The sequence below is a fragment of the Gymnogyps californianus genome, chromosome 9 (assembly GCF_018139145.2).
Source record: "Gymnogyps californianus isolate 813 chromosome 9, ASM1813914v2, whole genome shotgun sequence".
NCBI lineage: Eukaryota > Metazoa > Chordata > Aves > Accipitriformes > Cathartidae > Gymnogyps > Gymnogyps californianus.
In genome coordinates, this window is record NC_059479.1 from 20164894 (window position 1) to 20191653 (window position 26760).

Genomic DNA, 26760 nt, shown 5'->3' on the forward strand with positions numbered 1-26760 from the left:
TTAATTTCATGAAAAAGTCTTGTTATTTTAAGTGTACATTTTTCCATTCATTTATTTACAACCATCTTTTTACTAAGCTGAAAATTTATGCTGAGCTCGAGTTAAATAAAATCAATACATTAAAGAAGAATATTAAAATATTCACAGAGCCAAAATCTAGGGCAGGATAGCTACAAAAAGTATTTCTCCATGACACTTCACTTGCCCTTGGGCAAAAATGGTTCATTTTGACATGACAAAAGTTAACACCTTTTTTGCTTGCTTTTTTGTTAGACCATGCTAAAAATAGGCTAAAAACAAGGAGACCAGCTGATGACTAAAGAAAAACATTCTATTTAATCACAATATGTACATCCAAAATAGAAATTACAAAGCTGCGTTTCAAAATGCATTCACGACGCCACTCTGCCACGGTCCACGTGCCAGATGCAAAGTTCTTGCAAGCTACTGGCAAAAAGGAAATTCCAGCCACGGACAACTCGCCGACAGGCATCAGGTGAAAGGAAGACCAGACGGGCCGTAGGGCAGGCAGAAGCAGGAGACCACCCCAGGCAACTGTAGCTCTGCAGCTACCCTTCGCATTCGTTCACTCCCTACTTACCTCTCCCACCGGCTCCCAGCATCTCCTGCGTTCCAGTGTGGTTTTGACCTTCCTTTCCTGACCCGTTGTGCCAGGCTAACATGAGACTGTTTCCTACATCATTGTTTGATATTGAAATGTTTTGCATACAAGGCATTTCAAAGGTGCGATTAGGCCCATCAGCAACGTCACCACATTTTACACTTGGGCAAGCACTTTAGTTTATATTGCACTGAAACTGTCCTTTCACAGAGAAACTTGCCTGAGGTCACTGAGGAAGCCTGTGGGAAAGCTAGGAAAACAGCCCCTGGTTGCAAAATCCCACTAGCTGCAGGACCATCACTTCTCTCTTTCATATTAAAGCAGAAAGAAATTAATATATTGAATTCCTCATTGTTATCCTCCTCAGGTTGCTTCATTTTCTGCTTCAAATAGTCCTCTCTTTCTTTAGATTCACCTTGGATCTCCATTTTCCTCATGTTAAGAGACGTGTTATCACCAGCGACAAATGCAAAGCTCTCATTCTCAGACTGTGCTGCTGGTGACTTGGAGCAATTCTACATCAAGTACAAAGTGTACCTCTTGCAGGGGAATATGAATAATACCATGCTGCTGTCTTAGTACAATTACATCTCTGCACAGAAAAAAAAAAATGGCACAAGAAACAGTAAAAAAATAAAAATATCTGTATCTCCTTTTCCTTCTGCCAATGTTCCCAGAGCTTAAAGGAATTCAAAGATACTGAATATAAATGATGGAATAAAAAGGAAAATGAAGTTTCTTCTTGGTCAAAACAAAGTATAGCATCAGTTTGGCATCTTCCATGTCCCCTGTCAGGGAATTAGTACTTAACATTTAACATCTCCAAAGTGCTTTCCATCAATTGCCTTATCAACCTGACACTTGCCAGCCCCATGGATGGTCTCTATCACCTCGGCGCAGGAAGTTTCCTAATTCTAATGACCACATTCAGCCTTTCTGTGGCACGAATGGTAGGTTATTTCAGTTTTTTCCTCCCTGCCAGGGAGCGCAGTGGCAGCAATCCCTCAATCCATTCATTGGCAGCTGACATCATCTCCTGCCAAAAGGCCACCTCCTCTTGCGTGGAGTCCATCCAGTCCACTGAGATGCCATAGCTCAAACCTGAAAAGAAGAAGAAAGCTACAACGTTGGGAGCTACACAAAGAGTTTCTACTCCATGCAAAAATACTCAATGGGATGTAACTGTTGCAGGCAGTGTCTTAACATAAAAAGGTGCTGACCTCCCCTCAGCAAGTTGCACCCTAAACACCTCCTGTTCTTCTGCTAGTGACCTCCATTCTACACCAGAGTTCAGAATGAAGTCAATGTAAAAGCCACAAAATGCAAGAACCCTAAACATAACCTGCCAAGGAAAATAATATTGGGCTCAAGCGCTTTCTGCATCTTTCGGAATGGTAAAGATCTAAAAGGCTTGGTTTTCCCCTTAAAAGCTTTTCTTGTGGACAGGGTGGGCTATTTGTCAAAATTCTCTTGCTCTACACTTCATTTGTACAGGAACCAAACATATGATAGCAGAAAAGTGTGTACATTAATTCCAAGTCAATTATTCAACCAAATTTTCACGTGCCAACTACTTGTCAATGAGATAAAGGTCTAAATTTGTATCACAGCTTATCTTGGGGTTGGTATTTTTATATCTTGCTTATGAGCTTATTCTTGTTGCCCCTTCCCACTGGATAGTTCACAACCCTCCTGGTGACATGTTAGAGATTGAAAATGGAGAACACATGAGCAAATTCAACAAACGCAGGTGCACCTGCAAGGCAGACCTTCCAGCTACTATGAGCCTTTTCGCGATACCCTCAAGGAACAGTTATCCTTTATTGCAACATTCTGAAATCTTCTGTCTGCCTTTCATCTCTCAGAGAGCCCTCTTGCTTAACAATAAATAGTTTAGAAAACCTTAGATATCCCACTTACAAAACCACAAAGATGAACATGCTCTCTGTCAAAGCCTAGGTATGGGCTACACTGAAAGCTAAGAGAGGATGTTTAGACATCGAGGAACAAACCTCGATGCTGGACAGCTGGGCAATGGGAGATGGTGCCATCTGCTCTTTACAACTGTGGCTTAAAAATGTTGGAATTTTCCTAACTTCAAGGATGAGTAACCCCACTAAAGTAAAACACTTCCAGCTAAGCACAGGTCTAAGTCCTTCTCTGAACTGGAACCTCATGCCATCAACTGCCAGAGACAGTGACTGTCTCGCAGTGGAGCAAATGGCACCTCTGCTGAGGTCTCTCAGCACTACGTCGTCTAAATAAAAACAAAACAAAAAACCAACAGTAACACCTTAGTCTACACCCAGACAACTCCATTCTTCCAATCTGTGATTTAATTCCAGCTAATGTACTCCCACTACTGATTACCTACCAGGTCAACTAGTGGAGCTCGCCCTGTTTTTCAAATATTAGTTATTCCTGCTACTAAGGCATTTCAAGGGAGGAGGTGATGTGGACAGAGTCACCAGGTGGTGCTGTCCCACATGGCATTCATGTTGTCTTCATCTCTGAGCACTCTTCCCTGGGAGGAGCAGCAATATAATGTTGATTTGTAACGCAGTCTGTTTTTCTGTAACAGCAGAAAAACTCTCTGATGGACCCAAGGAGATTCTTGAGTTTTCCCAGACCTCAGAGCTGATGTCGGCAGAAAATGTGGGAATAGAGGGTTGTTATCGTGCTACCAGGGCCCCCTCCATCCAAGACACAGCGCAAGTACCAAGACTCTCACCAGTTATGGAGACTCCCCATCCCTGGTTTCTCCCCAACAGGAAAATGCTCTGCAACTTCCCATTATATCTTGTGGCTCAGCAGTACGGTAACAGTATTCATTTAATGTAAAGGAAATCACTTACCTGTCCCGAGGCCCAGCCTGATTCCTCCAAGGAAATGGTTGGTAAGTTTTTCATGATCCCACACAGTCAGTTCAACACAAGCATCCTTTAGATCCTCTGTATGAAAGCCATCATATACAATAGTGTGATTGAAAACAGGGTTTGTGTCTCTTTTTATGACTCGGGTCTTTTGGTAACTCTTCTTACTGGTGTCTGGAAGCACATAGCTTTGAGAGGAGAAAAAATACAGCATGTAGTATTGAATATCACCTGAGATTTGAACTGTTCCTACAAAGTTCCTTGGTCTAAACAAGCCTCCATTCTGAAGAAAGGAAGAATTGGGTCTCAACATAAGAAATCTCTGTAGATTTAATGGGAAATGTTCATAATTACTGGAGGAAGCTTTTTTTTTGCCAAGAAAATCTATTTTGAAAGCAAACATTTTCAGAAAGGAAGGTACTTGCTTAAAATTTTCTCCTTTTGGCAAATTTTTTTTGTAAACTGACATTTTATATTAAAAAATGGATATTACTTTCATCTATTTCTATTTTCATAAATTTTCATCACTTTTAGATGCCTAAGAGGGCATTTCAAAATGGTCAGTTAGGCTTCTTGAGCAGCAAACCTTTCTGCAGGAGAACTCTGTAAGGATTTAAAATATACAAAAGCATGGTGAGCACTTCAAAGCGCTGAAAAAAATCTTAAAATCCCCTTAAAAGATTTTTAAATTTCGGGAATATTTGCAGCACCTTCTCCCGTATAACAGGCAGAACTGATGTTGCAGGCTGCAGAAAACATGCACATATTAAATTCTGGACAAGATCAAAGCAGGATCCAACCATCTGTATGTCAGTTCTGCTGAGTCCCTGTCCTGGTTTCGGCTAGGACAGAGTTAATTTTCTTCCTAGTAGCTGGTATAGTGCTGTGTTTTGGATTTAGTAGGAAAATAATGTTGATAACACACTGATGTTTTTAGTTGTTGCTAAGTAGCATTTATACTAAGTCAAGGATTTTTCAGCTTCTCCTGCCCAGCCAGCAAGAAGGCTGGAGGGGCACAAGAAGCTGGGAGGGGACACAGCCAGGACAGCTGACCCAAACTGGCCAAAGGGATATTCCATACCATATGACATCATGCCCAGTATATAAACTGGGGGGAGTTAACTGGGAGGGGGGATCGTGGCTCGGGAACTAACTGGGCATCGGTCAACGAGTGGTGAGCAATTGCATTGTGCACCACTTGCTTTGTATAGTTTAATTCTTTTAGTATTGCTATTGTCATATTATTATTATCATTATCATTGTTTTTCATTCCTTTCTGTCCTATTAAACTGTCTTTATCTCAACTCACGAGGTTTTTTTCCTGATTCTCTCCCCCATCCCAGGGGTGGGGGGGCAGTGAGCGAGCGGCTGCGTGGTGCTTAGCTGCCGGCTGGGGTTAAACCACGACAGTCCCTAACAAATTCTCAAACTTTGCATGCAAGCCCGTATCAAGGCAAAATTCACAACTTCACATGAACACACTGGGCCGAGGTGCAGGGCCCACGTACTCCTCTCACTCAGATGTTATTGAGGCAAATCACTGCGTGAGTCACAGACAGTGATTGACCAAGAGCTTTATCACAGCAAGGATCTTCCTAATTTGGCCACAAGTGAGTAACAAGGGCAATTCTCTCCTACAGAGCCCAATGCAACATGAAGGCTTTACAGTATGGAGGCACAGCTAGGTGAGCCTGAGAAAAGAGAAGAAAACATACTGCTTTGTGGAGGCACAGACCCAGGATCAAAGCCAATACCATGCTCATGCACTTACCATTTCACAAAGGAGTCAACTCCAGAAGGACGCAACTGCAGCAGGTCCTTGACGTCTTTGACCCAAATGTGAACTTCGCCAGAGGGAGGATTCTTGGGACCTGCCATTTAGGAGAAGAGAAAAACTGTCGCGCCGGTCCTTACAATAGCTAACAAAATGACAGGCTTCCTCTCCAGGGACCTGAGGGAGCAGCAGCATGACTTCTCTGCGTACTCACTCCCTCGCGAGCTCTGCACTCCTCTGCCTGGGTGCCACAGCACTGCTACCAGCCCCGTCACACTTGCAGCTGCGGAGGGCTCCTGACACAGTGGGCTGGTGCTGCTTTGAAACAGGAAAGGAGAAGGAACTGCTGGGCAAACCCAACCTCGTGCCTGCCCCACAGTAAGAGGGGCTGTGTGTTGCTGCTACCACATCACAGCACCCTACAGTGCCCACAGTGCTATAACAGCTGATGACTTTGAGGTTGTTGAGCCCCTCCTCTCTCCCCAACACTTTCCCAATAAATCCAGATACGAAAATCAGATGTAGGCTGCAGATAGTGCTATCAAGCACCGCTGGTTGTGCCTTTGTGCTGATCTCTAAGATCTTGCTCTAATGAGATTACTCTTTAACCAGCCCTTAAACAGATGAGGCATCGCAAGTTGCATGTCTTCTTAATACATGAAACACATTTTACCTAGGCTTCCTGGAGGGACATACTTAATAGACAAATTCATCACTCCTCGATGATCCACACCGTTAACAGCAGAAAGGCTCTGAAACAGAAAGAGTTACAATTGACTAAATGACAGATTGTGTAAACACAGCAAGGCAAACAGCTTTTGAGTTCAGTGGAGGGGCACAAACGGACAAACTCTGATTTTGCATGGCTGGGGCAGCCCGTTCTCAGGGCAGCTCCTTTCTTTGTGGCTTTGTTCTCAAACTCAGTCCCTCAGAACCAAAAGCCTGAGGGTTCAGAGCAAGGCTGCCCTTCCAGACATGTCCAGCTGGACATAATTAAGCATCTTAGTTCTGAAAGACAAATGTCCTTTATTTTCTGAAAAGGGATCTCAAATCAGACCTCTGAACCCAGAATATGCAGGAAGCTGTACAGGCTTTACAAAAAGTGGCACCTGAATATCTACCTCTCAAGGCATGTTCAACTGCGTCACCTAGTACACTGCTGTCTGTTTTTAAAGGGCGGTCTTTACATGAGCAGAGAGAGAGGCAAAGTCACGTCAGAGTTTCTGTTGAGTAGTGTCAGATCACATTTATGGCAGTGTCCCTACAGATCAGTCACCAAATAAGACCTGAGAAGGCCTGTGTTCAGAGCACTGAATACTGCACTAACGTGTCCAGGGCTTGTGGATATTTTACTGTGCTTCCCTAGGTACAATTCAGGTTGTTCTCCTCCACCACACCACCCAAAGACCTCAGAGAAGTCAGGAAGGGCTTCTGCCACCCCTAAAGGCTTCAGGGTTGGGCTAGGAAGTGGGCTTGCAGCTGAGACGCACTTACTCGGGGCTTCAGCGGGTACCAGTTGAGTTTCCTGTTGCTCCAGTCCCAGCTGGCCAAGTCTACTTCGATCTCTCCCAAGAAACTGTTACGTCCCAGTGGATCATTGTGCCAAACAGAGAGATTTAATTTTTGGATCAGCAATACCATTTTCTCTATTTTATACTAGAGGAAGAAAGGGAAGTCAGGTTGTTCAAAATTTCTTCTGTTTCTTTCACAACCAGAAATAAACTACTCAAAAGTTTGAATAAGCTCTGACTGAGACACTCAAACCCACTCCACACATGCACTAATGGACTGGCCTCGCTCTGAACATCTCTTTTTTTTGTCCTGCAGCAATACTACTACCCTGATAAAGTTTTTCTGCTGAGCACAGGGAAACCTAGTGCTCCATTCATCACAGGGCAAAACCAATATTCTTTCAAGAATTATTAACACAGGCCCGGGCATTGTTAAATAATCCTCTAGGCTTTGATCAGTAAAGATCACATAACAAAGACCTTTCTTACTAGTCCCATGCCTCATGACTGCGTGCCAGGGAAGGGAAGAAGAACACCCCTTGCTCGGGCTGAAGGCAGCACAGGCTGCAGGTCCCTATCTCATTCAAAGATCACTGTGCGGTTTTGACAGAGATGGGTGCAGAGAAATCTTTTAACATCTCTGCCCTCGCAAACCCAAGGGAAGAGCACTGCAGCATTGGTGGGAGGCAGGCGAAGAAGCCTGGCCTGGTACGGGTGCCTGCTACAACACAGGTTTTCAGAGCACCTATTTGTTCTTACCCGTAACACCTCGTTGTAAATGGGATTCACTGTCCTCTTCTTCACTGAAGTTTTCCTCTTACCCATTCTAGCTTTGTCTGGGAGCAGGTAAGTTTTAACATACCTAGAAAAGAAAACAAACTCCAGCTGGATATTGTTCCGCATCGCCAAGCTCTAATAAGCGGGCGACGTGTGAACGGTGACATGAAACAAAAGACCTGGAGGTGACTCTTTGAGGGCAAAATTAACTGAGACCTGCTAGGATATTAACTTGGCTCGCACGTGAAGTTAGAAATCTCACTGGAGATGGGTGGATGCCACCAACATTCAGAACAGGCAGCTGTCTAGGCAATATGGGAAGCCAGCAAGGCCATATACCCATTTTCTGAAATGCCCGTAACTATAGCATCTCTGTGCATTCAAAATCAGGGTGAAATTAGAGAGGAGGAAAGAGGTGGAATGTCTTTAAGTCTCTCTCTCAGGGTTCAAATCCAAGCTCCTTTTCATCATCTTTCAAACTAGAGATCACTAACCTCTGTACAACTACCACTGTGCCCCTAACAGCACTTCTTTACGACTTTCTTTTCATATAGACATGTGTCTGCATCACCAGAGTTATTACCAAAGTGTATTCACCATGGGGAGCTCAAGGTTCACATGGATGCAGACAGAACATATTCCAGTGATAACAGGAACTGTCTTTGTAGTGACCAAAGCTTTCTCAATCTGTTCAAATTTAAGTCTGGCAACATATTTACTGATGCCAATGGCTCCAGAACCATCAGCTAGGGAAGTCCCAGCAGTAAGCATGCACCAGAAGTTTGAAGGAAAGAAGGAAGAAACCATGACATTTAAAAAGAGAAAACATAAGAAAAAAAATCCTCCAGAACACAAAATCCAGCAATGTAGAAGTCACAAGGCACCAAAGCGTCACTCACGGGTCAGATCTGCCTTTCTTCTCATCCACGACAGCCAAGTCCTTGCACTGGGACACATGAATCTGGAACTCCCGGTTCTTCTCATCATAGTCTAGAGCAAACTCCACGGTACCTTGGGCATCCACACTCCCAAAATCGCCGCTGTAGACACTGAGCACACTGCCACTCACCTGCCAGGTGGAAGAGCAAGGTCAGTGCCACTGAAATAGGCACCCTCCTGACTTGGTTTCTGGACAAAGATGATAGTCTGAAAAGTGCATTCCCAGAGAAATAATCTGCAATTTCTGTCCTTGTGTAGTATTGTGTCCTTGACACAGAAATGGTCCACATCTGCAGCTGTGCTCAAACAAGCAAGGGTTGGGGAACCCGAATAAGGGTCTCACAAGGATGTGCTATCCTAGACCAGGACTCAGAAGGACTATTCTCCTGAATGCTCAAGAAATGCCAAAGATTTTTCACCCCTAAATCCCAAAACTTTGGGAAACAGAGTCAAATATTACTGGGGGACCACACAAGTCTCTTCTCTTTCCCTATGCTTACAGTACAAACAGCTGCTATCCTGACCCAGTCTCATCACTAAGAAAGAAATATATTGAGAGAACCTGATCTGTATATGAACTTATTCTTTCAGGTAGATATAGTCACACAATTGTCAATCAATTTTTAAAACAGGCTAGTAAGAACCATATCAGACTGGAAATGTAGGAAAAACTACTACTATCTTGTTGCTTGCTCACAATGTGCACGGAGCTGTACAAAACAGAGATAGATATAACCCCTGTCCTGAAGAGCCACTGTCCCACTAGAGACAGCCTGTGGGCATCTACCTGCCACAAAGGCACAGGAAAATGAGGTTTCTCCAGGTATAAATCAGGAGCTAGGCACCCAAGAGTCACTTGCTTTCCCAGAAAGAACTGCATTTGCCCATACGCCTTGGGCTTCTTTTTTCGAGGCTTTGTCTTTCACTGGTAGAAAGTGATGAAGCAGAAACAAAACACAGCTCCAGAAAGATGAGAGAATTTTCTATGGCACCAATCACTCATGATTCCTGATGGGATAACATAACAGCTAATGCTGTTGACAAAGCAAATAATTAATCCTCTTGGCACTTTTCTGTGGTACGGTCATGAACATTTATCAAAAAACTTTCCTAGTAATTAACCCAATTCTTCTCTGTCTCTCCCTACTTCCTTTGGTTCTGAATTTTATTCTATTATAACCTACAAGAACCTGCTAAACATCTCCTCTCAGTCCTTGGAGCTGCATTTCCCATCCCATCAGGATACTCACCCCAGCAGAGAATCCTGACCGAGATTTTCAAGAACACCTGTGTGACTCGGACACAAAGGCTCGTGTATAGCTCCCAGACTCTCCAGACCAGGAGGAGGACTCGTGTGCCCCAAAGTTCAAGGGTTTTTTTAACATCCTTATCTACATTCATGATCTCTCCCTACCAGCCCTGCTTCACATATATTCTTTAAATCTCACATATACACCTCGGGGATACCTGTAACAGTAATACAGCAAATTCAAGCACTTTTAAGCAGCCCCCCACAAAACACTGTCTCTAAGGAATCTTTTAAAAATGCTCAACGAAACACACTCAGCTCTTTTCAGCTTTCCTTAGAAGCTGAAGCTCTAAATCACGCTTTTGCTGTCCAACTCTGAGTTCCCTTGAATTTGCTGATAAAGTGAAGGATGAGCTTGCTGAGGGCACCCGCCTGCAGTCCCAGCTCTTTCGGAACTGGACCACAAACATGTCACTGAATAGCTGTGTGCCTCATTTCCCCACCTAGAAAAAGCGCTCCCCCCTCTCCTGCACGCTGCCAGGCTTCAGAGCATCCGTGCTTTGGAATGGGGGCTATTGCTTACTGTGAATTTGTCTAACAATGACTCAGTGGGTCTCTAATTCGAGATGGTACCTGGAGACACTCCTTTAACGCAAGTAAGTAATTAACCATCACCGTTCTTTTAATAGTGTACCATGCAGAAACCAACAGGACACTCCGGAGGCCACATCATCAGTATCAGCCTAAATGCAATGTCACCGCATCCGACAGAAACCCTATCTAGCGAGATGTACGTGTTAAATACCTACCGAGGAGACAGATGCCATGTCAGACGAGTGGCTGCCAATGCTAGGCGTCTTTTTGTGCTTGTTAAACTGGAAGCTGATTTCCGAAGCCGTGTCTGATTCAGTCTGCTCAGAAAATAACAAGCATCTTTAAGCTCTGCCGTATGAGCACTTTGCAACACTACAGAGAAAAACCAATAGCTCAGCAGAGTCCCATTAAGCAGCGATCAGGTTAGGAGCGTGGAGGAGAGCGCAGGGAGTCTCCCCAGAGGCATTCCCTCCGACCGGCAGCGAACGTCATCATTAACTGCCTCCAAACAGAGCTGCATGCAACCGCCTGGGCTCGTGGAAAGGGCATGGAATAGTGTGGTTTGAGACACAGGGAAACACCAACACTCCTCCAGGATAGAAAGGTTGGTCTGGGTTATTGGGGGCTTTTTTCTTAAGGCTTTTCTCGTTTATTTATGACATAACCAAGGCATGCTCTAAAGCAAGTACTGTCGGCGTCCAGGAGAAACATCCTCATGAAACTGACTGCCACTCAGGGGATGCTGAACGTGAACATTATTCCAGCCATTTCTGGCATCTAGCCTACCTCAGACAACAGGAGAGGAGACGATCTGCTCAGCTCTTTGACTCTTTCAGGTTCAAGAAACTGATGGGGTATCAAATGAGGTTTATTGTATGCTGTCGGTACAAACAAAAAAGGCATCACGATATCTTGTCAGAGTCAGGAAAATATAAGAAAGTCACATTTTTGTTTAAGGGCACAAGGAAGGAGGAGAAGCTTGTGGGAGGCACTGGAGCACCACCTACTTGCCCCGTCTCTGTCGTCTGCCATTGAAGCTGACCCTCCCAAAGACAAAAACTGCTAGCTAACATCTTAAAGCTGTTTTCAATGTGTGGGAGTGTGCAAACTCCCTCCAGTGGCTAATCTAATTCACTTACTAGCCTAAGGATGTGGATCTTGTTTGCACCACTTTGTGTAGATTTAATTTAGACTAAAATCATACAGACCTGCCTCCTTGTCAAAGAAACCAAACATGCTCACATTTTCATCTCGTAGCACATTGCCCTGTACAAAAGAGCTGTAAAATATTTATACCTACAATTTCATCATTACATACACCTCTCAAATACTCTGCTAGACAAAGAGGTGGACAATAGCTGGATATCTAAAAGAAAAAAGTCAGAAAGCTTCATATCAACTTAGAAAGATGGTTACTGGACTGCTTAAATGTCTAAATAAAACCTACTTGTTCTATCTTTATCTTTTCTCAGTAACTCCCTTGAAGATGACTTATCTCCATCCCAGAAGAACTTGTTTTTAGAAGATATATGTGCATACACATGCATGCACATATACACACTTGTTTAGCATGTTAGCCATGATGATACATTCTTCAGCGCTCAAAATGCCCAAGAGCTTCTTTGGCATTTTCCTTTTATATGATTTACCTTTTATATGATTTACCATTCATTTGCTATTTGCTATTTTTATTTCCAAACATGAGCAAAGCATTAAATCTAGCCTTCTTCACAGACTACTCGTTATACTGCAAACAAGTAAGTGTAACTCTGTAGAGGAGGGTTTCCGAGGACGAACTTTGTGGCTCTAAGTAAGCTTTAATAAGGGGAGGCTAAAATCTTGGTTGTCTGTGTGAAGCCCACGTCACCGAACAGCAATGCACGTGGGACCTGAAGCTTCGAGCCACCGTGCTGCGCGACATGTCGCTGCCCCATACGATGGGGCGTGCACTTGGCACGAGGCTACTGGTCGGGCTGGGCACAGTCACAGGGCGATGCAGCGCGTCCCACCCGCAGGCTGCCTTCGACACAGCCCCCAAGGGGACTCCCCTCCCTCCCATAACCAGGGGTCGGGCTGACTTAAACGGGCTCGATCATTTCCTCTAAGCAGCTTTACCCTTCCTCGGGCATTGCCTTCCCAGGCTTCTCACCTCAGTCCCGGCAGCCTTGGCCTTACCACTTTGCTTTTAGGTAAGCTCTTAGCTGTCCTCTTGGGCTTGCCAGTTTTCACCTTTTGGGGACTGTTACTGGCTTTCTTGGCCATAGAGGCTGCTGCTGCCTTCCTTCAGGGCCCCCTCCTTGGCTGCAGCTTTCTTGGGCTTCTTGGTGGCACAGACAAGTTTCTTGGCCACGAGCTTCTTCAGGTTTGCTGCTGCTTTCTTGGTTGCCTTCTCCTTAGCTTCTCTTGGTTTCTCAGGGAGAAACTGTCACCATAAAGCATATCCCAGCTGGTAGCTGGGGGGATCAGTCCAGCAAACGGGGTCTGCTCTGGGTGAGGTGAGAGGCCCAGGCTGGGCACTGCAAGCCCAGTGAGCTTGTGACAGGAGTCTGCGGCACGACTCGCATGCTGGACGCGAGGTCTGGCACCTCCGATTGATCCACTGCCCAGGCTGCCATGCAGCTCCCACAGTACTCGGTGGGGGAAGAGGAGAGACGAGTACAAGCTTCTTGCCAACCCTTTGAAGCCCTTGTGGTTTTTTGCTGAAGACACTGAGTAACACGCCATCAATCTAGCTGCAATTTCCTGGCTCTGAATTTAATTTTAGGCACTATAAGCTCTCTAATTTGATGATGAAACAATATGTCATTTTCCTTGCCTGGTATATGCACAGAAGCACCAGGGATGCAGAACTCGGGCATAATATATTACCTTCAGTGAACATAAACCAAAAAGGAAAAAGATAGATGTTACTCACTCTCTGTGGTTGTGTAAATGTTCACCATGCTCTTTGCAAGATTAATGCTATTTGCTCGGGCCAATGCCTGAGCGGCGGGAGAATGATCCCCATCTTCCTCTGGAATACATGAAAAGCCAAATCAACATGGTAAATAAATAAACACAAATGGGCAGTGTGTCAACAAGCACGCGTGTGTGTGTCCCTCCTGGCTTGTTCACTCTGCTCAGAGCACACTGCAGTTACATTACACAGGGCCGCTTTCAAATCATCAGTGTGCTTTAATGTCTCTCCCTGAGAAAAACTCTTCACACTGTGATGGGAAATGTAAACACTGGATTAACCCAGTCCTTGAAACAGACCAGCACTTGCCAAGAGCTTCCAGTGCAACACAGCCATCTGCTGATATCATCCTGAAATGAATGTAATAATAAGGCAAAAAAACCTGAGAAATATAAGAATGATCTGGTATATAAAGGAAATGTTTGCGTTTACCTGAAGTGCAACTCAGGATTTTCATAGAAATGTTATATGACGTAGGAAATAAGCCAAGAAATGACACAGTTAAAAATAAAAATCAGATGAGTCTATGGAAAATTTTCTCAAACAGGTCTTACCCAGGTACATAAGGACATGAAATTTGGAAAAAGGAGATAAGAAGCTCTCTCTTCCTAGGTCTTTGCTTGGCAAAGAGCAGAGCTGTGGGCAATCAGAGCCCACATGTAAAATGAATTGCAATTAACAGTAACTTTTGCTCATAGTAACAGTCACTACAAGAGCCCATCCAACCCCGAGGAAGAGGCCGATAAAGTGGTGATACTATTGACACCATCATGGTTGAGAACATGATATCAGAACCCAGAAAGATCAGACTCCTTCTTCAGTCCACTTTGGTTGCAGTTTAATATCCAAATTCACTTGTGCGTTCCCAGAAAACCCAAAATGTCATTTAAGCACTGACAGCCAGCGGCTATATCAAGGTAGCCTAACAGCCAATGTATTTATTAAACGCTTTGCTTCACATTTTATTTCTTCTATTTGCGTCAGACTTATCTCTACCACCAGAAAGAATTCCTCCGACCTCACATTTGAAGAAAGTACAGTCTTCCCAGTGAGTGAAATAAAGTAAGTTCCTGTGACCTGTTGTAGGTAGCACTAAAGAAATGGAGGGCTGTCCCGAGCTGAGGTGCTTGCAGGTAAGGCACGAGGGTTGATAGCAGGGAGGAAGGCAAGGGAACATGGCACGGCCCCTTTTTACGCTCGCAGCGCGCTACACAAGATTTGTTTCCAGAGCTGTTTGCTAAACACATTCCACACATGCTAACTCTGCACAAATTGCAATATAGGATAAATGGACAAATGAACAAAATGTGCAAAATGCAGAAGGGTTAGGAAAGAAAACAGGCTTAGGGATGACTCTCTATTGGGATTTCACAGGGTGCGGTTACAGCCCTCAGTACCTGAGTAAACAGCTGAGTCCATTCCCTGAACGGCTTCTCTCTCTCCGGCTGGTGCACTGGGTGTTGGCTTGTCTGAAGACTCACACATTTTTTCCTCAGGTAGCTCTCCATTTATTTCCATGTTGTCATGAGTGCCCAAATCAGATCTTTCCTCTTTCTCATCATCGTTTTCACCATCTGTAAGCACAGGCTCGATCAGTATCTGCACCCTGCTCGCCAGGGAATTTGCTGCGTGCTTGCGCTCTTCTGCCACGATAAACTCGTCTGTAGGCGTCTCTGGCTCAAACGTGCTGCCAGACACTTCTTTGGTAGGCGACTCGATTTTGACGGAAGGTGCTCGCACAGGCAATCTGGATTTCTTGGAGCAGCGCTGGGCTGCCTTGTCTTCCTCTGGCGCCGGCAGCTTCCCATTGCTTTCACTCAGTGAGTTATTTCTTGCAACCAGGCTGCCTTTGCTCTTGGCGTACGTGGATCTAGGAATGACGGAAACCGAGCCCTTCCTTGCAGGGGCTACGTAGCTTGGTTCTTCCTCGCTAGAAGACAAGGTAATTGTCCTTTTGTAGGGGGTTCTTGTTTTGGTGAAGACGCCAGGTTTTTCTTCGCTGTTCTGGCCTTGCCCAGACTGCACAGAGAGTGAGCGGCACAGCTTGAACTGCCTGCCATCTGCCTCCACCCAGCTTGGGTCCTCCAGCACGTTTCCCACCATCAGAGAGTCTGCTCCCTTCTCCCAGAAGTTCTTCAAGTTCTTGAAGTGCTCACGATCGAGGCCGATATCCTCCTCTTTGTTACTCATTGATGAGATCGTATAGTTCGTGCCTTGCTTCACAGGCTGGCTGCTTTCCCCCTCTGCGGTCAGTGGTTTGGGGCTTGCCAGCAGCTTTCTATTTGCGAGGCTGTTCTCTGCTGGCCCCACGTGATTCACGAACTGCTCGGATCTGGGGAAAGTTCTGCTTGGTTTCCTCTTAACTGGTATCTTGCTGGGAGCATAAGTTTCTTCGGGTGGAGTTTTTGCCCCCGCTGTGGTGCCTGTGGCCCCATCAACAGCTTCTCCTCTAGCTGCGCTGCTGGGCTGAGGCACAGCATCCTCTGAAAGGCTGGTGGGCAATGGAGATACTCCATGACCTATAACAACAACAAATGCTCACAGCCTGTCCCACCGCATCGCATCGTATTTCCCTGGAAGGTCTGGGCTGCAGCTTCTCAAAGGGAAGCCAGAGGCAGTTTCCAGAAACCACCAATATGTTCCTAATTCTTCCCCATTTTGAGACTCTAGCAAGCCCCCTTCCGTCTGAAGAAAGCCCTGGAAACCCCAGCCCTTCTCTCTGCAACAGGACACAGAAAAAATCCACTGAGCTCTAAATTGTTGCTGTGAGTTGGGGATTTGTTTGCAGCTTTGCTTTCAGTTTGACAGCTTTCCTACTGGCTATTTGCTGTGTACTAAAAAGACACTATACATTCAAGGCAGGAAAGAGAAGGTAACTTGGATCTGTGGGTTAAAGAGTTGTGAGCCAAGCACTCGGTTTAAAACGTACTGAGAGCCAGGAGAAGTTTTAGTCATTGGATTTTTTCTTCTTGGTCCCTGCTGCCTTGGGCATCTTTAATACAGATGTTGGCAGCCCATTCTTACGTGCCAAGGTAAGAAATACTCTTTTGTTATTCATTTGTACACACACAAAAAAGCATCTTGTCTCTTAGTGTTTGATGTTGAATAACAAAACCACCAATGGCTCACTGAACAAAAACCTTACCTTTTCTAGACAAATGCAAGCTGTTTGTTGCAGCCACAAATGGACTTGTTCCAGTGTCACTCTCTGAGGAAGAGACATCATGTATACTGGATCTCTGAATGGAAAACAAACCCTATCAGTGTATACAAATTGGCAAGACTGGAAAAATGTCTTTTATTTGAGTACAGATACCAGGGCAGGCAGTCTGTGGAGCCCCTGCCAGTAGGTACAGACTGCGTGAAGGTCCAAGGAATAACGAAACAAAGTGCAGAGGCTGTGCCTATACTACCTTGTGTGATGCAGACAGCGTGACAGGAAGTCTCGGCTTTGGTTTTGGCAAGATTTTACGCTCCTCTGCGGTATCAAGAGCAGGTGTGCTGGATCTGTGGGACAGGAGAAAAAGCTGAGCAAGGAGATCAGTGGTAGCGATGTGCCTGGTACGGTGATCAGGCAGTCTTCAACATCATCTTAGTTCTGTTCAGCTACTTTGCCACTTTCATCTATTGACCCAGCTCAATATAAGGCTGCCCAGAGCTGGTGCCTTCATTTATTTTCTCCATTACTGGTTGGAAGGACTGGGGAACATGTTAAATGGCCTGAACTTGGAATAAGGACGAGTCTTCCACTGCAGTCAGTACAGAACTTGCTCATTAAAAACAATGGTGTCAACTTCTAGATTTATTCAGACTTTCCTCTTCTACGGAGGAGTTTATTCAGACTTTCCCCTTTCTCCCCTACGGAGAAAACTGTAGGGAAAAACACAGGAAGCAGCAGTGCCAGAAGAGCCCAAGAGCCATGCAGGAGGGAGATGCTTTTCCATGCTATGGCCCAGGAAGGAACAGCCCGCACCTCCCAGTTCAGGCCAAAGGCATAACCAGATTGACGGAGGATTTAGAAACTACAGCAATAATTATGACAACAGTTAGGGCAAAACTATAGTACAGGATATAAATCTTCCTGCTTGGAATATAAGTTAATTACTAACTGCCTGGTAAATAAATGGAAGAAACACATATCACAGGCAGTTTACTTGACAGTTTCTACCATCTTTGGGAGTGTCTGGTGCTGGCTGCTCTCCAGATGGAGAACAGCAGTCAAACTGGTGAGATTTCATATGGGAATGCTTTGTGCTTAGGGTTGAATGAGAAAAACAAAGCAAGCTTTTCAGGATTTAATCAAACCCCCAAAAACCCATTAGGACCATTGCTGTTCTGGTAAAGCAGGAGCATCTCGGGCTTGTTGACTCTGGATCCTTCATTAAGCAACACCCAATGATCAGTTGCAAGAGGTTTGGAAGTGTTGTCAAGGCCCGTATTTATTTAACTGGAGCAATTGCCACCTGTGAAGAATGATTCCTCATTCTGCTGACAAAAAAATGCAAATGAGATGGGAGGAACAATAAATGAATATGTGAATATTTTAATGGCTTCTCCATAGTCCACAGATATTGAGTGAGGTTACTGATTTGCTCATTGGAGTGCTTTTAGTGGGTGTTTCTGCTCAGTCAGCACAACGTGAAATCCTACCAAGCCTTGATGGAGAGTGCTGAGCACTGGACACAGAGGTTGGCACCAGCAGGAAATGAGCAGTTTCCTCAAACAGTTCATTTTGTTAGTGTTGCTCCATGGCAAAAATTAAACAAATAAAACTATAATTACTTTGAAAAACTAACCAGAATATCCTGACATTAGAGACAGCTTCCATTTTACTGACCCCTTATCAAATTATGCAGGAAAAGACCTTTCTGGGATAAGCACATTAGCACTTAGTTATTAGGGGAGTATTGATATTCTGACAATTCCTGGAAAAAGGATTTTTAAAATATCCTGTATAACCTATTACTTATACAGTCTTGGAAACTCAGTTAAAGACCAGGATTTAATGGGTAGCATTCGATTTTCATTAAGTAAGAGCAGCAGCCAGAGCACTGCACGAGCAGCGGCCGTTACCTCTCCTCTCCCGCACCAGCAGCGTGCTCGGGGAAGGCAGCACTCGGGGCAGCTTTGCTTTCCAGACCCGTCCGGATGTGCTCGTTGGCCTCATCTGTAATATAACAGAGACAACTGAGAAATGACATTTCATTAAACTTGTAATGGTCAGTGTGTTTTGTTTGGGGAAAGAAAAGGCTTGTTAAATGAGTCCCACCAGCACGAACCCTGGGGATTTAACAGGAGATGGCTGACGGGGGGCTCTGCCCGCTCTCCCCACGGATGGGGGAGGCCCCGGGGCAGCGTCACCCGCACTCCCCACGCAGCAAAGGCACCTCCAGACCCCAGGGGTCCAAGAGGCCAAAGCGAGCTGCCTAACGCCTGACTCACGCCAGGAGCTGTCGCATCACTGGAAACCTTTGCAGGACACTGCTGCAGCTGTCAATAAAGTTAATCCGTTCCAGGATTTAAATTCAGCCGTTTCCTGTTTTGACTCAAAGTCATCCGATTTTGGCAAACAAAGGAGAAGGCCAATACAGTTAATGAGGAGAACCCTCTTATTTTTACTGGCACAAGGCTCAGCTATGTCTTCTAAGCTCTCAAAGACCCTATAGAAAAAACAATAGAAGACGGTAACCTTTACAGCAGCCTGCCAGGGTATAAAGTTGCATTAGACATTTTGCTGGCAAACAGGCTTTTTTGCTACTGCAAAACCAAAAGGATTAAACTCTCAAACAGCGATGAAAAACTAAGCTTAGGCTGGTCAACAAGATCTGCACATATTTATTCACATGCAGCTAGGTCCATTTTAAAGAGTAAATCTACCTGTTAGAAAAACTGCCAAATCTCTTTGGGATATATTTCATTACACAATACAATAGAATCAGAGGCTCAAAGGATGCAGATGTGACATTAAATAATATAGCCTCGCTTGTTATCTGGTTAGAAAACTGCACTAAGCCCAAGAGCAGACCAGACCTACGGACGGGCTGTGATATCACTGTCACGCTGATGCTGCCCGTGTGGTGCCATCCAGCATCAGCACAGTCAGCCCGCAGGTAACAGGGATATCCGAAGATGGAGCTTCATTCCCCTTTGCCTGTGCATCCCCACGGAGAAAAATGCTGCAGTCTCAACTGTTCCTCCCCAGCCAGCGCCTGTCCCTGCGGTGCAGAACACCACGGCAGGCATTGCTCGGGGCTGTCTGTGTTAGGACCACGTGTCTGGCACACACATGAGATGGCAGCTGGGTGGCCCCGTGGTTTCCGCAGCAGTGGGAAGTCAGGGAGTTGCTCCTGCTGGAAGACAGGAGTCTGGCTGTGTAAGAACGAGCCAGTTTTAGAGAGCATGTTTCTGAGAGAGGACTGCATTTTGTCCATGTAAACGCTGATGTGCAAAAAGCATCACTGAACATCGTTTTGGGAGAGACAAGCTGTGGCATGGCTGGTGGCACACGCAGGCCACGTCACGCACCAGCATGGGAAGGCATGCTGAGGAGCGTTTATTTATACAGTGAGCCACGTCCTCCTCTTCTGCCCCAGACCCGAGGGAGGGAGATGCCAGCAGGTAGCTGCTCTGGAAGTAGAGGAACCAAACACAGAGCTCCCACGTTTTCCCTCTGCCTGTCATGGTTGAAAAGACCTTAAAAACCAAAGACTGCATTCATTTCTCACCTCACTTCCAAAGGCATTGTGTCATATTTGCTTTTCACTGACACTTCCCCCTCAGACAGAGCTCCCCCCTCACGGCTGGCGGAGGCAGCGGGAGGTGTTCTCTTCCTCCCATCCAAATCACTGCCCTACAAAATGGCTTAGCCATCGACACAGCTATACCTGGCTTCTATAACCACAAACAAATAGGTTATCAGTATGTTATAATCCATCAAAACAACCAAAATGCCTTTGCTAACTTTAGGATGAGACAGAATAAAAAGCAAATTCCAACAGAAATTAGTAGTGGCCTGACCAGTTCAACTTGTCCATACATATATTTATATACATATGTACACAGCCACTCCTGCTCTAACACTTCAGCTGCTTTACTCATTTCCTATCACTCTAAAACAAAGACACTCAGTGCTTGGAGAAAGCATGGCTAACCGTGCCATCGGGGCTGACTTGCCTCTGCGGGCGGATAAAATGGTGTCTCTCCTAGACGATTGTCCTGGTTTTGGCCAGGAGGGGCGGATCGCTGCTCGGGCATCGGTCAGCGGGTGGTGAGCAATTGCATTGTGCATCACTTGTCTTTTCTTGGGTGTTATTTCTTTTTTTCTGTTATATCCCTTTTCATTACAATTATAATATTATTATTATTATTAGTTAGTAGTGTATTTTATTTTACTTTAGTTATTAAACTGTTCTTATCTCAACCCACAAGTTTTACTTTTTTTTTTCCTCCTCCTCCCTACCCTACTGGGAGGGGGGAGAGGGAAGCAGCTGCGTGGTGCTGAGTTGCTGGCTGGGGTTAAACCACGACAACGATTTTTAGCTCTCATCCATTGCACACAAGCTCAAGGAGAAGTTATCACCAAATTCATCCATCTGTGCTGCTCTGTAGGCTGTAGTTTAAATATAGGTATTTATCTATTTTATAGATTCATATTACTGCCAATTACTAGTGTTTTCTATTATAATCAATACCAACTGTGAAGACCCTTAGGGATCCACGCAACCCTCCCTTCTGAAGGTTTAAAACCCTCCTCCAGAAAAGGTCACTAGGCATTTTCCTGTGCAAGCACAAATTTCCACCCCTCCTCAGCCTGTTTACCATGCAAAGAGAATGCCAGCAATTATCTCAGCGGGGCTTTTCCATGCAGGAATTTTCTCATTTCACTCCCTAACACGGCCATCAAAGACTTAAATCAGGATTAACAGCCCTGGAGTCATGAACATGTTACATTGATTTGGCTAAATGAACATGCACCCCTTCATCACCTTGAAAGCCAACAGAAGGTGAATGACTCCGATCTTTCCAGGAGAAGAAAAAAAGGTGTCAAGATGGCAAGCAAAAGCCCTTATCTCATCTACTGCAGATTGAACGTCAGCTGCATGGCCAAACCGTTTGTAAAGGGGCCTCATCCTTGTTCCCTGATGGGCCAAGTGCTGCTCTCACCAGTGCAATACTCTTGCTGACAAGGTAGTAAAGTGCTTGCCCTCACATGTGAAGGGGGGCAATCTATATGGTAACCACTGCAGGAGCTGAGCACGCAACAGGTAACAGCAAGGTGAAAATATCAGCTGCAGAATCTTGATCCTCAACCAGTGCTGTACCATGGCAGAGGGAAAAGTAAGAGGAAGGAATGAAGTCACATGTTATACCTGTGCTTTACCAAAATAAGTCTGAGAATAGAAGAAGAGAAAGAAAGGGAAGAAAAAAAGTTGAAAAAGAAATGAGGAGGGCTAAATCTAAACATAATTACTATAGTAATTTAGTAACATTTGCTTCTTCCTTCTCACAACAGCATTAGTCAAGTAATGCACTTGCAAAGACATACTTGCATATTACTGCTACATTAACAAGGAGATTATTTTAGATGATAACCTGAGACCACATCTCATACGTGCACATCAGCAGTAAAAGTTAAATCTAAACCCAACAGTACTTCAAATTTTGCTTTCCTGAAATGAGCTGCAAGCTAAGGGTGCTGATGCCTCTGGCAAGGCAAAGGGCAGACAAATCCAATTCTTTGCTGGCCGCCAGCTGGGCTGCAGATGACAGAGCACTTGTCTGACCTGGGCCCTAGCAGAGGAGCTGCTGAGGCATCTGTCTCTTCACGCAAAGAAGGTGCAAGCACAAACGCACGTCCTCAAAAAGCAGAACATGCTCTGCAGAAATGGCCAGGCAACTCTGTTGAGCTGGAAAAGGTTTTATATGTTTTAGCATTCTGGAGGGATGATAAAATAGTAAATTTAATAACATCATGAATCCTTAATACCAAGGATAAAAGCAACTTGATATGAAATATGATGGGCCAGTTCTGCATCAGAGGCTCCAATGAATCTATGCTAAGTTATGAGAGCTATCAGGGATAAATAAAAAGCAAAAAGAAAATGAGGCTCTCAGTTAGTGAAGTCCTTAGCCAGCATTTAGCTTTGAGAATGTGTCTAAGTAATGTGGAGCTAAGAGGGTTATACTAAACCCAGGCAATTAATGTTACAGAGATATCCTGGCCAACGAGGCCAATCAAACAAAGGAGCGATCTATATTGCTGCTACCCCGCAGCAGGAATGGGCAGCTGGACCCAGGAAAGAGGGCTGAACTGAACTGGTGGAGATGATGTTTGAGTTTTGGGCAGATGGAAGACAACCCTTTATCTAACAGTAGCCTTTACTGCAAAAGAACAGAGCCCACTTATAGGATCCTTATATTAGGGACCATGGTAGACTTTGCTTAGAGCTGTCTATCAATCAGAGCCATGGCTTCCCCAGAGCAGCAGCAGGCAGTAACTCACCAGCCATGTCTGAGTATCTGTGATTACCCACCCTGACAAATAACCAAGGAGGTTGTGTGAGACTGGGCTGCAGTCCCACAGTCCTGCTGCGGAGTCGGTTGGCCTGTCTTCATGTTGAGGACTGGATGTGAATCATCTCCAGTTCTGCTTTGCACAAATGTTCAGCACAAAGTGCCAGCTCCAGGCCGGTTACATTTGGACTCAAAGCACAGTCCTGCTCGTTTCACAGGGGGCTGATCTCTTCTCTTCTCTGCCCTGAGCCAACAAATCTGATTTGATCTGTTTGACATACTACTAGGAGAGTTCATCTGCATGTCAAACAACACGCAATACATCTGCTTCAAATTAGCACATGGTCCCAGATACACCCTTGCTATGGCACGGCAGCCTGGGTACCATTCAGACTTGGCCCCAAAGCCCTTTTTACTTTGAAAACCACATCGTGCCTTGGAATTATTCCCATGTAAAAAGCTAGGTATGGACCCTCTCAAGTGGGCAAATATTTGCCAGGAGAAGAGAGGCACTCCCTCCCTTTGCAGAGATGTGACTGACCCCACCACCCCGGAGGCCTGTGAGAGCAGTCGGCTGCCTGGTTTTGTCAGACCACTCTAGGAATTGGAGGGGGGGAGGTGTTTGACCCACTCATATCAGTTTGATGCCCTACATCATCCTCTTCCCTTTTTGCTTCCATGACAAGAAATGATACCAGTGACCTCTGACAAACAGACGCTTTGGAAGAAAGAAGCTGAAGTGGGGAAAAGGCACTTACTGCACATAGCTGGTAAACAGCTTTTGCCTTGGTCCTCTGCCACACTGTATTTTTTTCTTTGGGCTCTGATTTTGATAATCAGGGTTTTTTTTCTGGTACTGAAAGCTTAGCTGAGAAACCCCTTATCACAACACAAAGGCTGGTCCCCCACAGGCTCCCAGTACAGGGAGACCCCCATAATTGACCACTTTTTTCTGGGCCATCAATTTGTTTTCTTAAGACGCACACTAACATACTTACTTTCTAGTTTGCCCTTTTTCCTTCTAATCGATGCCCGAAGTAGATCTGGCCCCTCTAAGTCTTCCTGAAACCGTTTTGCCTTCACTTCTGAAAACCATTCACCTGTCACAAACTTCTTCTTCTTTTCATCCTTGATGGAGCCTTGTATCCGCCTGAAAGTCAATGAGAACGTTACACACCAAAAAGATCTCCAAGGTTTCGACTTCCCCTGAGCTCCCTTTGTAACAATTGTCTGTACGGTTCACCTGTCTGATGCTACGAAGGATCCAGAGATTATTCTCTGCAATCACAAGGGCCAAAGCAGCATTAAAACAAAAGCTGATATATTCTTTATCTGAAATGGGAACAGCACCTTGTAAACACAGGCCTTTAGCTCTTCCAAATTTTACAAATCCAAATGAGAGTCACCAGGCAAGGAGATTTGTCCATTTGCTTTGCAGCCCTGAGGGTTTGGGAAGGGGTGGGGCTGTTTGCAGGTCTTGCACTTCTCCATTGTAAATGTCTATTAATCTCTTTATGAGCAGCAAAGCCTTTTGGATCAAATCTGATGAAAACCATGGAAATAAATCATGTTATTTAGGGGAGCAACCCATCCCTGCAGCATTCTCCCCGGACACTGCTCCTCTCCCTGCTCCTCCTGCCATGCCAATTTTGGCACTCAAACAGTTAGCTCTCCTTCCTGAGCACAGCTTCTCCTACTGTAACTTGCTCAGGCACACCCAGGGCTGGTTTTTGGCACCTAAACCCGTCAGTGCTCTGTTTGCTAGCCTGTACTTTTAACCCTCCTCCGGTTATTTTGTTTTTACACCGCGGCTTGCTGAATTAGCTGCCTTTCAGCTGGCACTGCCTCCCACAGCTCACCACAATTCAGGGTCCCTGCGAGACCTGAGAGGCCAGAAGAAACTCCCACCTCAGTCCAATTCTCAGCAGGAAGAGGGGGCAAAACTCCAGATAACCATGGAGCCTTGAAGGGTCACATTTGGCTGCCTAAAGGCCAGAAGGGACTAGGTATGGGATAACCAGGCTCAAGCCTCTGCAGGCAGCACGGGGGGCCCGGCAGGACTGACAGCCAGGGAGCTGCACGGTTCCCATCTAGATCAGGGCTGCATCTGCCTCCGTGAGGGTCTCAAGGTGCTGGGCCAGAGGAGATGTAGGAACATATTTTAATCTTGTTGACACTAGATCAGTGTAATGCCATTGACTTCATTTCGCCCAGCAGGCAGGTGGTGTTGGAGCCAAACATGTCCACACTTGCACCAAAGGTCTTACTGCATATAGCCATACTGACAGCAAGGGGCACTTGGCACCACCCCGGTCAGGATCTAACTCACTTCGCTCCCAAATGAAAGCCTTCTGCGCAACAGCTTCCAAAGAGGAGTGAAACAAAACTGAAATAATCCAAACACTCTTTTCCCCAAACCTCCACTGCAGAGCAGAAATGTTACTGTATTTCAGAAAAAGAAAAAAAGAAGAAAAAAAAGAGAAAACCTTTTTGAAACCTTGTTTCAATTCAGAGGAGGTGTAAGAGCATGCAGACACGTACACCTCAAGTCCAAGCTGCTTGCCTGCCACCACCGGTTCTGTTTCCCCAGCTCTCACCCCCAAGCAGAGGCCAGGGCACGTAGGCTCCCTGGAGCCTGCTGCAAAGGTACCCACTTGCCCTTCAAGCCTTGAGCATCCCTCCTACATGGGGCTCACTCTTTTTTGGCTCGACAGCAAGTCGGAGAGTCACGTCCTTAACAGAGGTAAACTGGCACAGTGCCATCCACACTCGCTGAACTACTCATTTCTTGCCGTGGAGAGTTTGGTGCCAGCTTCCTGAGCCTGGTGCATACTGTTAACCCAGATGGCCTAATGGCTGGCATTTAAAAAGTGACAGCAGCAACAAGCAATCCCGATCAACCAGACCTGAGCTCCAGGATGGCCAGTGGCAAGTGAGCTGAACTGAGAGTGATTCCTGGCTCTGAAACAGCTCCCCACAAACCTTTGGCAGATCACGTAGCCTCTCACTGCCCCTCTCTGCCTGCACGATGGATGCTGCGTACACACCCACCTCAAAGAGCACTGGAGGGACACAAAGCAGAGACGGAGATGTAAAGTTTCATTTTAAAACACTCTACGGGATTTCTGTGCTACCGAGTGAGGAAAACAAGGTAGCAGCTACTCCCCTGCTCGGACCTCTGACACAGAGAAATCGGCATCTTCCCCCCAGAGCAGGAAAGGGATGATTTCCCTTGGCGTCTCTGAGGGCTGCTGGTTAACTCAAAAGGAGAGTGCAGCCCTGCAACCCTGCAGAGAGAGGACAGCAGCGACAGCAGGATGGCTGAGAAAGCAGGAGGTGTAATGGAAAGATCCGTCAGGATCTGAGCAAGAAGGGACAGCACTGCTGCAGCCTGCATCTCTCCTTGTTGCACACACACACACACTCTCCTCTCTAAAAGAAGTAAAAAAATCCCCCCAGAGGAAGCTTACATCCTGCTCTTATTGCATACTCTCTCACCTGATGCGATCCCCATCCTTCTTCTTCAGCTCTGCATCTCTCTGCAGAACCTTCATCAGCTTCTCATACTCCTCCTCGGTCAGAAAGCTCAAGTCCAACATCTTCCCTGCAATCTTCTTCAGTTCTTCAGACAGCTGAAGCAATGACACACCAGGAACTAATCCAGCCCAGACTGCCGCAATGCCATGGGCAGCCCCTGTGCAGCCCACCCTGGTGCGCCGAGCAAGACGCGGCTGGGGAAAAAGGACTTCACAACAGCATGGCTTGGGTGGAAGTTGCGTTAGCACCTGGACTTGCACTTTCAGGCTCTTTGCTGGCACGTTTCTCTGCACTGCATGCCTTCCCCTGCCAGGAAAATTCTCTCAGCAAAATTATGCTCCTTCGCTTTTCTTCAGGCACAGTCACAGCGATTTGGAAGCCAACGTCAATCAAACAGGCAAGCATGGGAAGGAGC

General features: G+C 45.7%; 1 protein-coding gene across 3 annotated transcripts; it reads right to left on the reverse strand.

Annotated features, from left to right (window-relative positions):
* Positions 1-310: 310 nt before the first annotated feature.
* On the reverse strand, positions 311-26760 carry LOC127019740 (synaptotagmin-like protein 2). Of its 3 annotated transcripts, none has more exons than XM_050901936.1 (16): positions 26307-26760; positions 23807-23958; positions 18369-18462; positions 16709-16802; positions 16441-16534; positions 14693-15814; positions 13254-13352; positions 11126-11217; positions 10555-10656; positions 8457-8626; positions 7540-7642; positions 6764-6925; positions 5943-6021; positions 5267-5366; positions 3478-3683; positions 311-1723 (listed from the first exon to the last, which is right to left on the reverse strand). In XM_050901936.1, exons 1-16 carry the CDS (start codon positions 26405-26407, stop codon positions 1578-1580), a joined length of 2916 nt encoding a protein of 971 aa, XP_050757893.1. In that variant the 5' UTR covers positions 26408-26760; the 3' UTR covers positions 311-1577. The 3 variants fall into 3 exon arrangements, with proteins under 3 accessions (XP_050757893.1, XP_050757892.1, XP_050757894.1); XM_050901935.1 differs by having other exon boundaries at positions 18369-18482; positions 23803-23958; XM_050901937.1 differs by lacking the exons at positions 14693-15814; positions 16441-16534; positions 16709-16802; ... (1 more) ...; positions 23807-23958; positions 26307-26760 and having other exon boundaries at positions 10555-10659; positions 13254-13334.